We start from the raw sequence: 12,220 nt of genomic DNA, 5'->3' as shown, positions 1-12,220 counted from the left end.
TCCCCATTTAGCAAATAGTCTACGCTTTTATTCGTACTACCAAAGTGCATGACAGCACTTTGCTATGCTGCATTCCATCTGCCACTTCTTTGCTCACTCTCCCGACCTGTCCTTCTGCAGACTCCCTGCTTCCTCTACACCAACTGTCCCTTAAACTAGCTTTGTATCATCTGCAAACTTGGCCACATCATCCAAATCAATTAATATATAACGTGAAAAAGTAGCCGACCCAACATTGACTCCTGCGGAACACCTCAAGTCACCAGCAGCCAACCAGAAAAAGCCCTCTTTATACCCACTCTTTGCCTTCTGCCATTCAGCCAATCTTCTATCCATGCTAGTATCTTCCCTCTAATACCACAAGCTCGTCTTATTTAGTAGCCTCGTTTTTTGCAAATCCAAATAAACAACATTTACATACGGTCCTTTGTCAATCCTGATATTTACTTCCCCAAAGATTTGTCAGACAAGAAATCCTCTTCACAAAGCCAAAGCGACTTCAGCCTATTTTAGCATGTGCTTCGAAGTACTCAGAAACCTCATTCTTAATAATGGACTCTAAAATGTTACCAACCATTGAAGTTAGGCTATCCTGGCCTATAGTTTCCCCTCTTTTGCCTCGCTCCCTTCTTGAACAGTGGAGTTACATTTGCAATTTTCCAGTCCTCTGGGACTCCTCCTGGCTCTAGTGATTCTTGACAGGTCTCTACTAATGCCTCCACGATCTCCTAATATGCATGCTACCTTCAAGGAAGTGAGAAAGGCCAAAACAATTAAGACTTCACTATAGAAATTTTTATCAATCTATTTTCAGATATTTTTACCATAATGATTCATTTTTAATCATTAATCACAAGCAACTAAAAGGTTGATCAAACTCATAAAACACTGAATCATTTTAAAATCAGAGATAACCTTTATTTTTACACCTTCTCATTTGTAGTCTGGTTAATCGATTCCTGTATCAAAGTGTATTTGTTTATCAATAACCATTTGTAAAGAAACAGAATGGTACACCTCCATAGCATCCCAGAACTAAACGATTAACCTGACGTTGCATTTTAGATGCAGACAGAACACATTGCCATTACCATCGAATAGAATTATTTAAAATATCTTTGTTTCTTTCCATATTAAACATTTCTTCGAAGCTAGATTCAACAGATCAGTGTGAGCCAAGAGCATCGTTTATACTATGCAGACGGATGGTGAAGGTCACATTTTTCCTCCCAAAATTCTAGCCGAATATCTAACCCCCAAAATGAATGAAAAACAAATGGTACCTGTTTTGTTTCTCTTGAGTTTCTTTGGTAGCGTTAACTTCCAATCCTCTGTAAATAAACATACTAGGATCAGTAAGGCATTGTGCATTATTTTTTTCCCGTGCAGGACCGCAGCGAAAAAGCCTTTGAGAGGAGAACGCTGCAGTGCGGATTTTGCACACAGGCCCAGTGCTGGCGTCTGCAGCAGCAGCAGCAGCAGCCGAGGGGCCCAGTCACCCTGCCCGCCCGCCTCACACCCCGCCGGGCCCCCAGCTAGCCGCGGCGCAGCATCAAACGGGACTATAAACTCCGCGTCCCCGGGTGGGGAGGGACGGCAAACTCCGCTCACCTCATTAATGTAAAGTGCAACAGTGAGAAATTCGAAAGCTAAACATGCGAGTAAGGCTTTAACAGTGAGTATGTAAGTGGCCGCGGCGCCAAGCGCAACGATCCCCCTCCACAGCCGCCATCTTCTTCTAACTGACAGGAACTGGCTGCGGAGCGCGCGGCTGGGCACATCCGGCCCGCCGGAATGGCTGATCACATGGTACCGCCGGCGCTGCAAGAGGAGGTGAGGCGCTGCCCCAGGCCTCTCCCCAAACACTGGGCTCCCAGCGGAGGCTGCCCCAGGCCTCTCCCCCAAACACTGGGCTCCCAGTGGAGGCTGCCCCAGGCCTCTCCCCAAACACTGGCCTCTCCCCAAACACTGGGCTCCCACTGGAGGCTGCCCCAGGCCTCTCCCCCAAACACTGGGCTCCCAGCGGAGGCTGCCCCAGGCCTCTCCCCCAAACACTGGGCTCCCAGTGGAGGCTGCCCCAGGCCTCTCCCCCAAACACTGGGCTCCCAGCGGTAGCTGTCCCAAGCCTATCCCCAAATAGTGGGGATCTTTAGGGGAGGAAGAGAGAGAGCATTGCACACAGCTGCTTCAATGTGGTTTCTGTGGCTGGGACGAGTCATTTCTTTCATGCTTATTATTGAGTACCAATATTGCAACCGAAGATACTCAAAATGCTGGAGTAACTTAGCGGGACAGGCAACATCTCTGGAGAAAAGGAATGGCTGACGTTTCCCCCATTGCTTCTCTCCAGCGATGCTGCCCAAAGATCTTTGATGCTGCCTGCCCCGCTACTTCAGCATTTTGAGTCTTATCTTCGGTGTACGTCATCTGCAGTTCCTTTCTACACCAATGTTGCGACCCCTTTTCTAGGAACTGGTACTCAAATTCTGTCTGCACATTCTCCAGTGCAAGAAGGGGGTGGGGCAGACTAATTGAAGGAACTAATGAGGGACGGCCCTGGCCGCTCAGTTCCAATTCATTCACAGGTGCAGGCAGCAGGCTATTGTGGGTTCCTTTACCTCGACCGGACTATGTCTCACCTATTATCGTCCATGCTTTGTCCTGAACCTCTTCTCTTCCAGCTTTCAGTCCCGCGCCCCTGCAATCATTCTGAACAAGCGTCTCGAACCGAAACATACACTATGCAAATTATCCAGTGATATTGCCTGACCCGCTGAATTACTCGAGCATTTTGTATCTTTGGTAAATCAGCATCTGTAGTTCCTTGTTACTACTTCCCCCTCTTCCAAGGTTATATTTGTGCCTGGATCTTCCTGGAGAAAGGGCATAGAAACAGAGAACAAGATTATATGTTTACCGTTTTACAATGTTTGAGGGGGAAAAAGAAGGCTGCTGTGACAATTGGCAGTGTCGGGAGATAATGGGGTGGAAACATGGTCAGGCCATGCAGAAACCAATAGAACGTTTTCATTCATATAACAACTGTGAAGCAAGAAGCTTTGCTGACAGGACAGATACGTTGTGGGGAATAGAGGCAAACAGGCTGAAGAAGCAAAATCACAAATTGAGAGCTTGTACAACGAATGGGGTGTGGTAGTTGGTTGTTGGTGAGGACTTGGATGCCTTGAAAAAGGAAAAGTTCTGGCAGGGGCTGTGAGAATCAAAAGCAAATGAGGGGTTGGAAGGCAAGGAAACAAAGGTATAGGAAGGAGGGTAGAGAAGTGGTTAACTATGCAAGGGACTTGGGGATGTGGTGCACTCTCAGAAGCACATGTAGCAGGCAAAGAGGGGGTCAATCATGGAGCAAGGATGGGAACAATATCTAGGGTCCAGTTTAGTTTTAGTTTATTATCAGGTTTACCGAGGTGCAGTGAAAAGCTTTGGAAGAGAGGCAAGTGCAAGAGGCAAAGTCAATAGAGTAAGTTGTACAGTGGGAGAGTTGGGACCAGGAAGCATGGAGAAGAAACTGCATCAATTGGGGGGAAATTACAGTCTTTGTATATCCTTCTCTAAAGAATTCCATGTATAATTGCATCTATTTATGTAACTAAATAACAACATTCTGCAGTTGTTTTGATTTACTTTACTATCTTCAACACTCATTTTGTATGGCAACTTAGTTTGTTCAGCTTTCATTTTGCAGACCCACACAATTTCACAGTTTATGTTTTTTCTTGAATGTTTTGTTAGTTGTACACACTATACCACAAATGTTGTGATTTTAAAAAAAAATCCCGATATATGTGTTAAAAATGCAGGAACAAATGATACAAGGACAGATGGGAAAATAATTAGTGTGGGCTGCATAATGTACCAAAAGGTATCGACCAGTTACTCAAGTGAGAATAAAAGATAGCAGATGGAAAACAATGAGAAGAAATATGAGGTTATCTACTTTGGCATGAAGAATAGATAAGCACTACTGTTAAGTGGTGTGAGACGGTTAAATGTTTGTTTACAAAATGATGGTACAAAAAACACAAAATTGAGCATGCAAGTAATAACCAAATAGATAGGACTAGAGGCAATCAATGCAGAGTAGGTCAGCCCCTTGAGTTCCTGCTTCACCATTCAACCTTCTGGAAGAGCTGCTACCTCCCAGCATAAGAGACTCGGGTTAGATCCTGACCTCCGGTGCTAACTGTGTGCAGTTTGCATGTTATCTTTGTGACCGACTGAGGTTCTTGCAGGTACTCCGGTTTCCTCCCACATCACAAAGATGCGGTTAATTGGCAGTTGTTAAAATTGCCCCAAGCATGTGAGGAGTGGATATTAAAATGGGATAACATAGAACTAGTGTGAACAGGTAATTGATCGGATGGACTTGGTAGGTCAAATGGCCTATTTCCATGCCAAATATGTCAATCAATCAATATGAACACGTATGATGTATCCATTGGTTTCAATTCCACTTTTCTGCTTGATTCTTAGAATGTTTGATTTCCCCTATAAATGAACAATCGATCTATCTTAGGCTTGAATTTACTTATTGTCTCATTATCCACAGGTCAATGGTACAAACTATTCCTAAGATTCAACCCCTGTCTTAAATAAAAAATCTTTCTTCATCTCAGCATTAATGGATGCTGTTTTATCTCATGACCATGTGGCCATAGTTCTGGACTAATGCTCCTTCCATACCGTTGCAGGGAAATAACCTCTAAATCTTACATCTTTCAGTAAGAATCACTCATTCTTCTAATCCAGGGAGAAAATCCCTAACCATTCATTATTTCCTCATAATTCAACCGCATTTATTCCAGTATTCTTTTCTGTCCTATCTCCAAGGCAAGGGTATTCAACTATATTCAAAATTCTGGAAGGACAGGCAAAAAAGGTAAAGGAAGTGGCATAGCATGAGGGAAGAGATCAGTGCATTGGTGAGAACTGATCTCAGACTTTCTGTAATAGGACATTACTGAACGTTATCGTTCACAAAACGTTATTCCATCCTGTATATCTGTACACTGGATGCCATGATTGTAATCATGTACAGTCTTTCCACTGACTGGATAGCACGCAACTAAAGCTTTTCACTGTTCCTCGGTACACGTGACAGTAAATTAAACTAAATGGTGTAACAGATCATGATGTAGAATTAGAATCAATTTGGGCTGAGCTAAGGAACATTAATCAATGTAAATTAAAGGTAGTTGCAACATCGAGCATTGCATAAAGCATGAAATTAGAGTTGCAAGTAACAGGATTAATGCAGTAATTATGGAAGATTTGAACTTACATATAGATAAGTTGACATTCAGTCGGTTTTGTGTTCCTCCAGGTGTGGTTGATTTCTCTGAAGATGGGGATGTTGGGGAAGTGCTTTTAAACTTGCTCAGTGGCCACGGTATCTCATTTCATTGTGTGTAGAAATGCAGGATCTCTTCTCATCACACACCTGGCACGTATATATATTGAGTATGTGTAGGAAGGAACAGCAGATACTGGTTTAAACCAAAGATAGACACAAAAAGCTGGAGTGACTCAGCGGGACAGGTAGCATCTCTGGAGAGAAGGAATATTGAGTATGGATGAATGATTGAACCAGGCTTTCTGTGTGTTGAATTGTGTCCAGCGTATCACAGACCCTTTAGGGAAAGATAAAATGACAGAATGCTACAGAAAGGCAAAAATCCTCTAATAATTCACAACAAAACTGCATTATGATGATACTGCAGAAAATGACACAGTTTGTGGATGTACGGTACTATGCAAACTAGACATGAAGTGAATAACTGTATCAATTGTTCCTGATAAATGCAGAATAACTTTACCAAGAATATTGTACATAGATTAGGATTTCAATCAACTTTAAACGTAAAAATCTATTAAACAATTTATTTATTGAAAAAGAAACAGATTTTGTGGAAGAGATAGAATTTACAAACGTACTAAAACTGGCTGCAGAATGAGAAGGAATATAAACTTTGCCCTAAGGGACAGGATCAGATGCGAAGGGATTTGATTACTTGGGATTCTTTCCAAAGGAAACGAATTGGGAAAAAAACATTTGTTCATACATTAAATGCTCGAGTAACTTAGCGAAACAGGCAGCATCTCTCAAGAGACAGAATGGGTTACTTTTCAGGTCGACACTCGAAACATCACTCATTCTTTCTCTCCAGAGGTGCTGCCTGTCCCGCTGAGTTACTCCAGCATTCTGTGTCTATTTTCGGTATAAACCAGCATCTGCAGTTCCTTCCTACACAGTTGTTTCATAATTTCAAAACAATAGTGAATGAGAAGCTTTCTTTCTATTTGAATTGTATCAATGGAATTAAAAGGGAAGAGGATCAATCCACTGAGATTCAATGCAATAAATTAAGAGTGAAAAGGAAGGGTGGTTGTCCATTTGGATCCTATGCAAGGTGATTGAATGGGAAAGGATTTTATCCATTGGGGTTGTGTTTAAAGTCAGAGAATGAAAAAAAAATGTTTTGGTTCATTGCAATTTTATCCATAGAGAGTGGATGGGTTGTTTTTTTGTTAAGAAAAAAATGTTTTTTTGCCCAAAGAAAATTATTTGAAGATATCAATATTTAAGAGACATTTAGAAAGGAAGGAATAGAGGGATAAAGATTGTGTGCAGGCAGATGGGATTAGTTAGACTGGCATCATGGTCTGTGCAGATACGAGGGTTCCAAGGACCTGTTCCTATGCCGTATGTTCTATAAGAACCTACAATGAGGGTGGCACAGTGGTGCAGCTGGTAGAGCATCTGCCTCGCAGTGTCAGAGATCCGGATTCGATCTTCACCTCAGTTGCTGCCAGTGTGGAGTTTGTACGTTCCATCTGTGACCAGGTGGTTTTCTTCCAGTTGCTCCAGTTTCCTCCCACATCCCAAAGACGAGCGGGTTTGTGAGTTAATGTGCCTCTATAAATCGCCCCTAGTGTGTTTGTAGGGAGTGAATGAGAAAGTGGGATAACATGGAACTCGTGTGAACAGATGATCGATGGTTAGTCTGTATCCATGCTGTATCTTTCAAAATTACAAATGAATTGATTAAACTGTTAATCTGATTTTGGTGCACGGGTTAAAAGCATTTCTGAAAGTACTCTGCAAAAATAACTTGCTCTTCTTTAGTGCCTTGAGATTGAGTCAGACGTGTATGGATTTGAAGCCTTGTTTAAATAACTACTGTACAAGCGTGGATTCACAGGATGAGTAACGGCAGAGCATACAGCAGGGACATATCTTGACCTAAACCTGTGCTCAAGTACTGTATTCTAAGAAATTCACTCGGATTGGAATCATTCTCCTTCTTCCTGTCAAGCAGTTGCTCGGGATTGAGCAAAAAAGGAACTGCTAGAGGTACTCAGCAGGCCAAGCAAAATCTGTGGAGGGAATTGGAAAGTTATGTTTCAGTCGGGAGCCTTCTTCTGACTGATTTCCCTCCATAGATGCTGCCTGGCCTGCTGAGTTTCTCCAGCAGTTTTTTTGCCTCTGATTACAGTATCTGCTATCTCTTTTGTTCCTTGGGATTGAGACTGACTTCCTTCCAAGTGGTTCTGAGGGGTGGAGATATTTTAGCATGAATTATTTTAATGTGCGTGGCCAATGTACTCTCCGCAACACAATGGGAATGAGTATGCTATAACTACTTTCCATTTTACGCTGATGATTTGTAAAATTGGTGTAAGATAGTCATATATTCAGCAGATTTGAACACGTGAAACCTTTGCTTTTTGAGGTGAAGAAGTTGATCCATGGGAGCATGCAAAGTAAAAAGGGTGCCATGGAATCCATGGATGGCACCCTGCATGTTGGCTTATTCTGCTTCTTCGTTTGTTGTGCAACTGATCAGTTAGCTGAAGAATATGGGTCTGTATCCCACCCTATCCGATATTAGAGGTAATTAGTATCTGCCTGAAGTTAGATGTTTCCACCACTTCCATAATCATAAGTTCATGAGACATAGGAGCTGAATCATACCATCCGGCCAACCAAATCTGCTCCGCCATAGAATCATGGCTGATCTATCTTCCCACTCAACCACATTCTCCTGCCTTCTCCCCATAAATCTTTCACGTCCTTACTAATCAAGCACTATCAATCTCCACTTTTATACCAAATACCAAATCACTTGGCCTCCACAGCCATCTGTGGCAATTAATTTCACAGATTCACCGCCCTCTGGTTAAAGAAATTCCTCATCTCCTTTCTAAAGATATGTCCTTTTATTCTGAGGCTGTGCCCTCTGGTTCTTGACTGTCCCATTGTTGGAAACATCCTCTCCACATCCACTCTATCGAGGCCTATGGACTGTTGACCAAAGCCTCGTCCTCATAGTGTATATGGTATTGCTAAGTGTATTACCCCATGACTCTGCCCTTCCTCTTGAAGGCCCTTGTACCGTAATACCTGTGCCCTCTGAATACCCCATGGGAGCTTATGAGTCGCTTCCTCAGATATCTGACCCAGTCTCCAATTGCTGCAACCTCTGCTGTTTCTTCACAACAATATGTATTGTTGACATGTCTGCCCCTAGAAGATGGTGAGCTCTAAACTATTTGGATATTTCCAAGGCTAACATGCTCCAGCCAGCTGGGTTCGATCCTGACCTCTGTAGTTTGCACATTTCTCCTGCGACAGATTCGTCCTTCGTGCCAAATGACCCACAGGTTGGTAGGTTGATTGGCCACAGTGTTGGCCCTGATATGCAGGTAAGAGGTCTAATCTGGGAAATAAAATGGGATTCGTGTAGATGACTAACATGGTGGTTGCATGATTTACATGGCCTGTATTATAGATGGTTCATGGTTACCGTGGACTCTGGGCTGGAGGACCTGTTTCCGCGCTGTATGACGCAATGATAAATTAATGTTGAGAAATCAATTATTTGAGGAATTGGGCAAGAAAGTGAAGGCCAAGATCAGGTCAACTATGTTTTATTGAATGATGGCTCTGGGTCTTACTGGTCTATCCGTGTATCCAGTTGAGGTCTTAATGTGTGATATAAGAGCCTGCTCGAAATGAACGCCGTAGCGACTGTCGGGGCAAGAGATAAGGCAGAGAAGAAAGTTATCCATGGAATAACGCCGTTAGAGGCAGCGAGAAGCTATCGAGTTGTTTTCAGACTGAGAGCCTTACTTGGTTGCAGAAAGTGTAAGCTGCCGCAGACATTGAAACAAATATACTCCGCTGTCCTGTCGGTGTAGCCCCCGCCGATATGACTCACTGAAATGGTAAACCCGGGCTACATTCACACAGCGGCAACAGAAATGAGTGAAGATTAACGTTGTTTCGAGGTAGAGGGAGAGAGGAGCGCTTATACAGTGAAAATAGGACATTTACACTATTTGACTTGAATTATTACTTTATCAGGAGTTTTCTTGGACACTAATTGGATTTGAAAAGTCACGTTTACTTCTATAGATTCAGGATCAGTTCCTGTGGTTTGGAGGGTAGCTAATATTATCCCACTTTTTAAGAAAGGAGGGAGAGAGAAAATGGAATTGTAGACCAGTTAGCCTGACATCGGTGATGCAGAAGATGTTGGAGTCAATTATAAAAGATGAAATAGCGGCACATTTGGATAGCAGTAACAGGATCAGTCCAAGTCAGCATGGATTTACGAAGGGGAAATCATGCTTGACTAATCTGGAATTTTTTGAGGATGTAACTAGGAATCATAAAACTAGGCCATCATAAAATTCGCCGATGACACCACGGTGGTAGGACTGATCAGGGACAATAACGAATCAGCCTACAGGGAGGAGGTCCAACACCTGGCAGCCTGGTGTACCAACAATAACCTCGTCCTCAACTCTAAGAAGATGAAGGAAATCATCGTAGACTTCAGGAAGACCAGAGGTGGCAGACATACCCCCATCCACATAAACGGGACTGAGGTGGAGCGCGTCTCCAACTACAAATTCCTCGGGGTACATATCTCAGAGCATCTGTCCTGGTCCCTCAATACCACCAAACTGATCAAAAAGGCGCAGCAGCGCCACTACTTTCTGTGGAGGCTTAAGAAAGTTCACCTGTCCCCCCAGATCCTGTCCAACTTCTCCCGCTGTACCATTGAAAGCATCCTGACCACCTGCTTCACGGTATGGTACAGCAGCTGCACGACAGCTGACAGGAAGGCACTGCAACGGGTGGTGAAAACCGCTCAGCACATCATCGGTGCCCCGCTCCCTGCCTTGGATGCTCTCCACCGCACACGGTGTCTGAGACGGGCCGGGGAAATGATTAAGGTCCCCTCTCACCCTAACCATGGACTATTTGCCCTCCTCCCATCAGGGAGGCGGTACAGGAGCCTCAGATCTCGCATAAGCAGGCTGAGGAACAGCTTTTTCCAAAATACCATTACCTTGCTGAACTCACAGCTATCTTTTATACTCTTTTATCTGTATATATTTATTTGCCTATGTACTAGTTTAATTCATCCACATTGTACATATTGTTTTAACCAGTATTTTTACTACTTTGCACTCTGATTAGATGCTAAACTGAATTTTGTTGTACCTGTACTCGTATTTGTGCAATGACAATAAAGTTGAATCTAACCTAATCTAATCTAATCTAAAAAATGGACAAGGGAGAGCCAGTGGATGAAGTGTACCTGGACTTTCAGAAAGCATTTGATAAGGTCCCACATAGGAGTATTGGGGTAGGGTACTGACATGGATGGAAAATTGGTTGGCAGGCAGGAAACAAAGAGTAGGGATTAACGGGTCCCTTTCAGAATGGCATGTAGTGACTAGTGGGGTACCGCAAGGCTCGGTGCTGGGACCGCAGTTATCTACAATATACATTAATGATTTAGAGGAAGGGATTACAAGTAACATTAGCAAATTTGCAGATGACACAAAGCTGGGTGGCAGTGTGAACTGTGAGGAGGATGCCATGAGGATGCAGGGTGACCTGGACAGGTTGGGTGAATTGGCAGATGCAGTTTAATGTGGATAAATGTGAGGTTATCCACTTTTGGGTGAGTGGTCGAATATTGTGTTGGGGGCTATGGGTGAGTGGTGGAATATTGTGTTGGGGGCTATGGGTGAGGTGGAATATTGAGTTGGGGGCTATGGGTGAGTGGTGGAATATTGTGTTGGGGCTATGGGTGAGTGGTGGAATATTATTTTGGGGGCTATGGGTGAGTGGTGGAATATTGTGTTGGGGCCATGGGTGAGTGGTGGAATATTGTGTTGGGGGCTATGGGTGAGGTGGAATATTGTGTTGGGGGCTATGGGTGAGGGGTGGAATATTGTGTTGCGGTTTATGGGTGAGGTGGAATATTGTGTTGTGGGCTATGGGTGAGTGGTGGAATATTGTGTTGGGGGCTATGGGTGAGTGGTGGAATATTGTGTTGGGGGCTATGGGTGAGTGGTGGAATATTGTGTTGGGGGCTATGGGTGAGTGGTGGAATATTGTGTTGGGGGCTATGGGTGAGTGGTGGAATATTGAGTTGGGGGCTATGGGTGAGTGGTGGAATATTGAGTTGGGAGCTATGGGTGAGTGTTGGAATATTGAGTTGGGGGCTATGGGTGAGTGGTGGAATATTGTGTTGGGGGCTATGGGTGAGTGGTGGAATATTAGCGGAGTCAGGGGATACGGGGAGAAGGCAGGAACGGGGAACTGATTGGGGATGATCAGCCGTGATCACAATGATTGGCGGTGCTGGCTCGAAGGGACAGAATGGCCCTAATTCTGGTCAGAGATATTATTTTTTCTTCTCGATCCTCTCTCTCTGCAGCTCACGTTACGGACGGTGAACTCATCGCGATCGGCCTTCGCCTCAATCCACTTCTCCCCTCTCTTCTTCCAGACGTTCGAGAGAGGGGATGGAGAGGTACAGGGGCCTTGTAAAGTGGTGATGAAGGTGAGAGGGGAGGAGAGGAGAGGAGAGGAGAGGAGAGGGGAGGAGAGGGGAGGGGAGGAGAGGAGAGGGGAGGAGAGGAGAGGGGAGGAGAAGGGAGGGGAGGAGAGGGGAGGGGAGTGGAGGAGGGGAGAGGAGAGGGGAGGAGAGGAGAGGGAGAGCAGCGTAGGTTCACAAGGTTAATTCCCGGGATGGCAGGACTATCATATGTTGATAGAATGGAGCGACTGGGCTGGTATACACTGGAATTTAGAAGGATGAGAGGGAATCTTATTGAAACATATAAATTATCAAGGGTTTGGGCACGCTGGAGGCAGGAAATATGTTCTCGATGT

At 44.2% G+C, this 12,220-nt stretch overlaps 1 protein-coding gene and 1 long non-coding RNA gene across 10 annotated transcripts in view; one reads left to right on the top strand and one right to left on the bottom strand.

Annotated features, from left to right (window-relative positions):
- tnrc6a (trinucleotide repeat containing adaptor 6A) overlaps positions 1-1,762 on the bottom strand; it is an 86,026-nt gene extending 84,264 nt beyond the window's left edge. For all 9 annotated transcript variants that reach the window (XM_033040867.1, XM_033040868.1, XM_033040871.1 and 6 more), the window contains exons 1-2: positions 1,612-1,762; positions 1,284-1,331 (exon numbers count right to left, since the gene is read on the bottom strand). In XM_033040867.1, coding sequence (XP_032896758.1) covers positions 1,284-1,331; positions 1,612-1,616 — 53 coding nt within the window. In that variant the 5' untranslated portion in view covers positions 1,617-1,762. The remainder of the gene's footprint in view (positions 1-1,283; positions 1,332-1,611) is intronic.
- Positions 1,763-2,917: 1,155 nt separating this feature from the next.
- Positions 2,918-11,882, top strand: LOC116985818. Its single transcript, XR_004415352.1, has 3 exons — positions 2,918-2,928; positions 3,349-3,351; positions 11,763-11,882. It is a non-coding gene; the product is annotated as an uncharacterized LOC116985818 (long non-coding RNA).
- The last annotated feature ends 338 nt before the right edge of the window (positions 11,883-12,220 follow it).

Source organism: Amblyraja radiata, chromosome 22 (assembly GCF_010909765.2).
Source record: "Amblyraja radiata isolate CabotCenter1 chromosome 22, sAmbRad1.1.pri, whole genome shotgun sequence".
NCBI lineage: Eukaryota > Metazoa > Chordata > Chondrichthyes > Rajiformes > Rajidae > Amblyraja > Amblyraja radiata.
The sequence above is the reverse complement of the archived record's forward strand: the minus strand, read 5'-3'. Positions and strand labels throughout refer to the sequence as shown.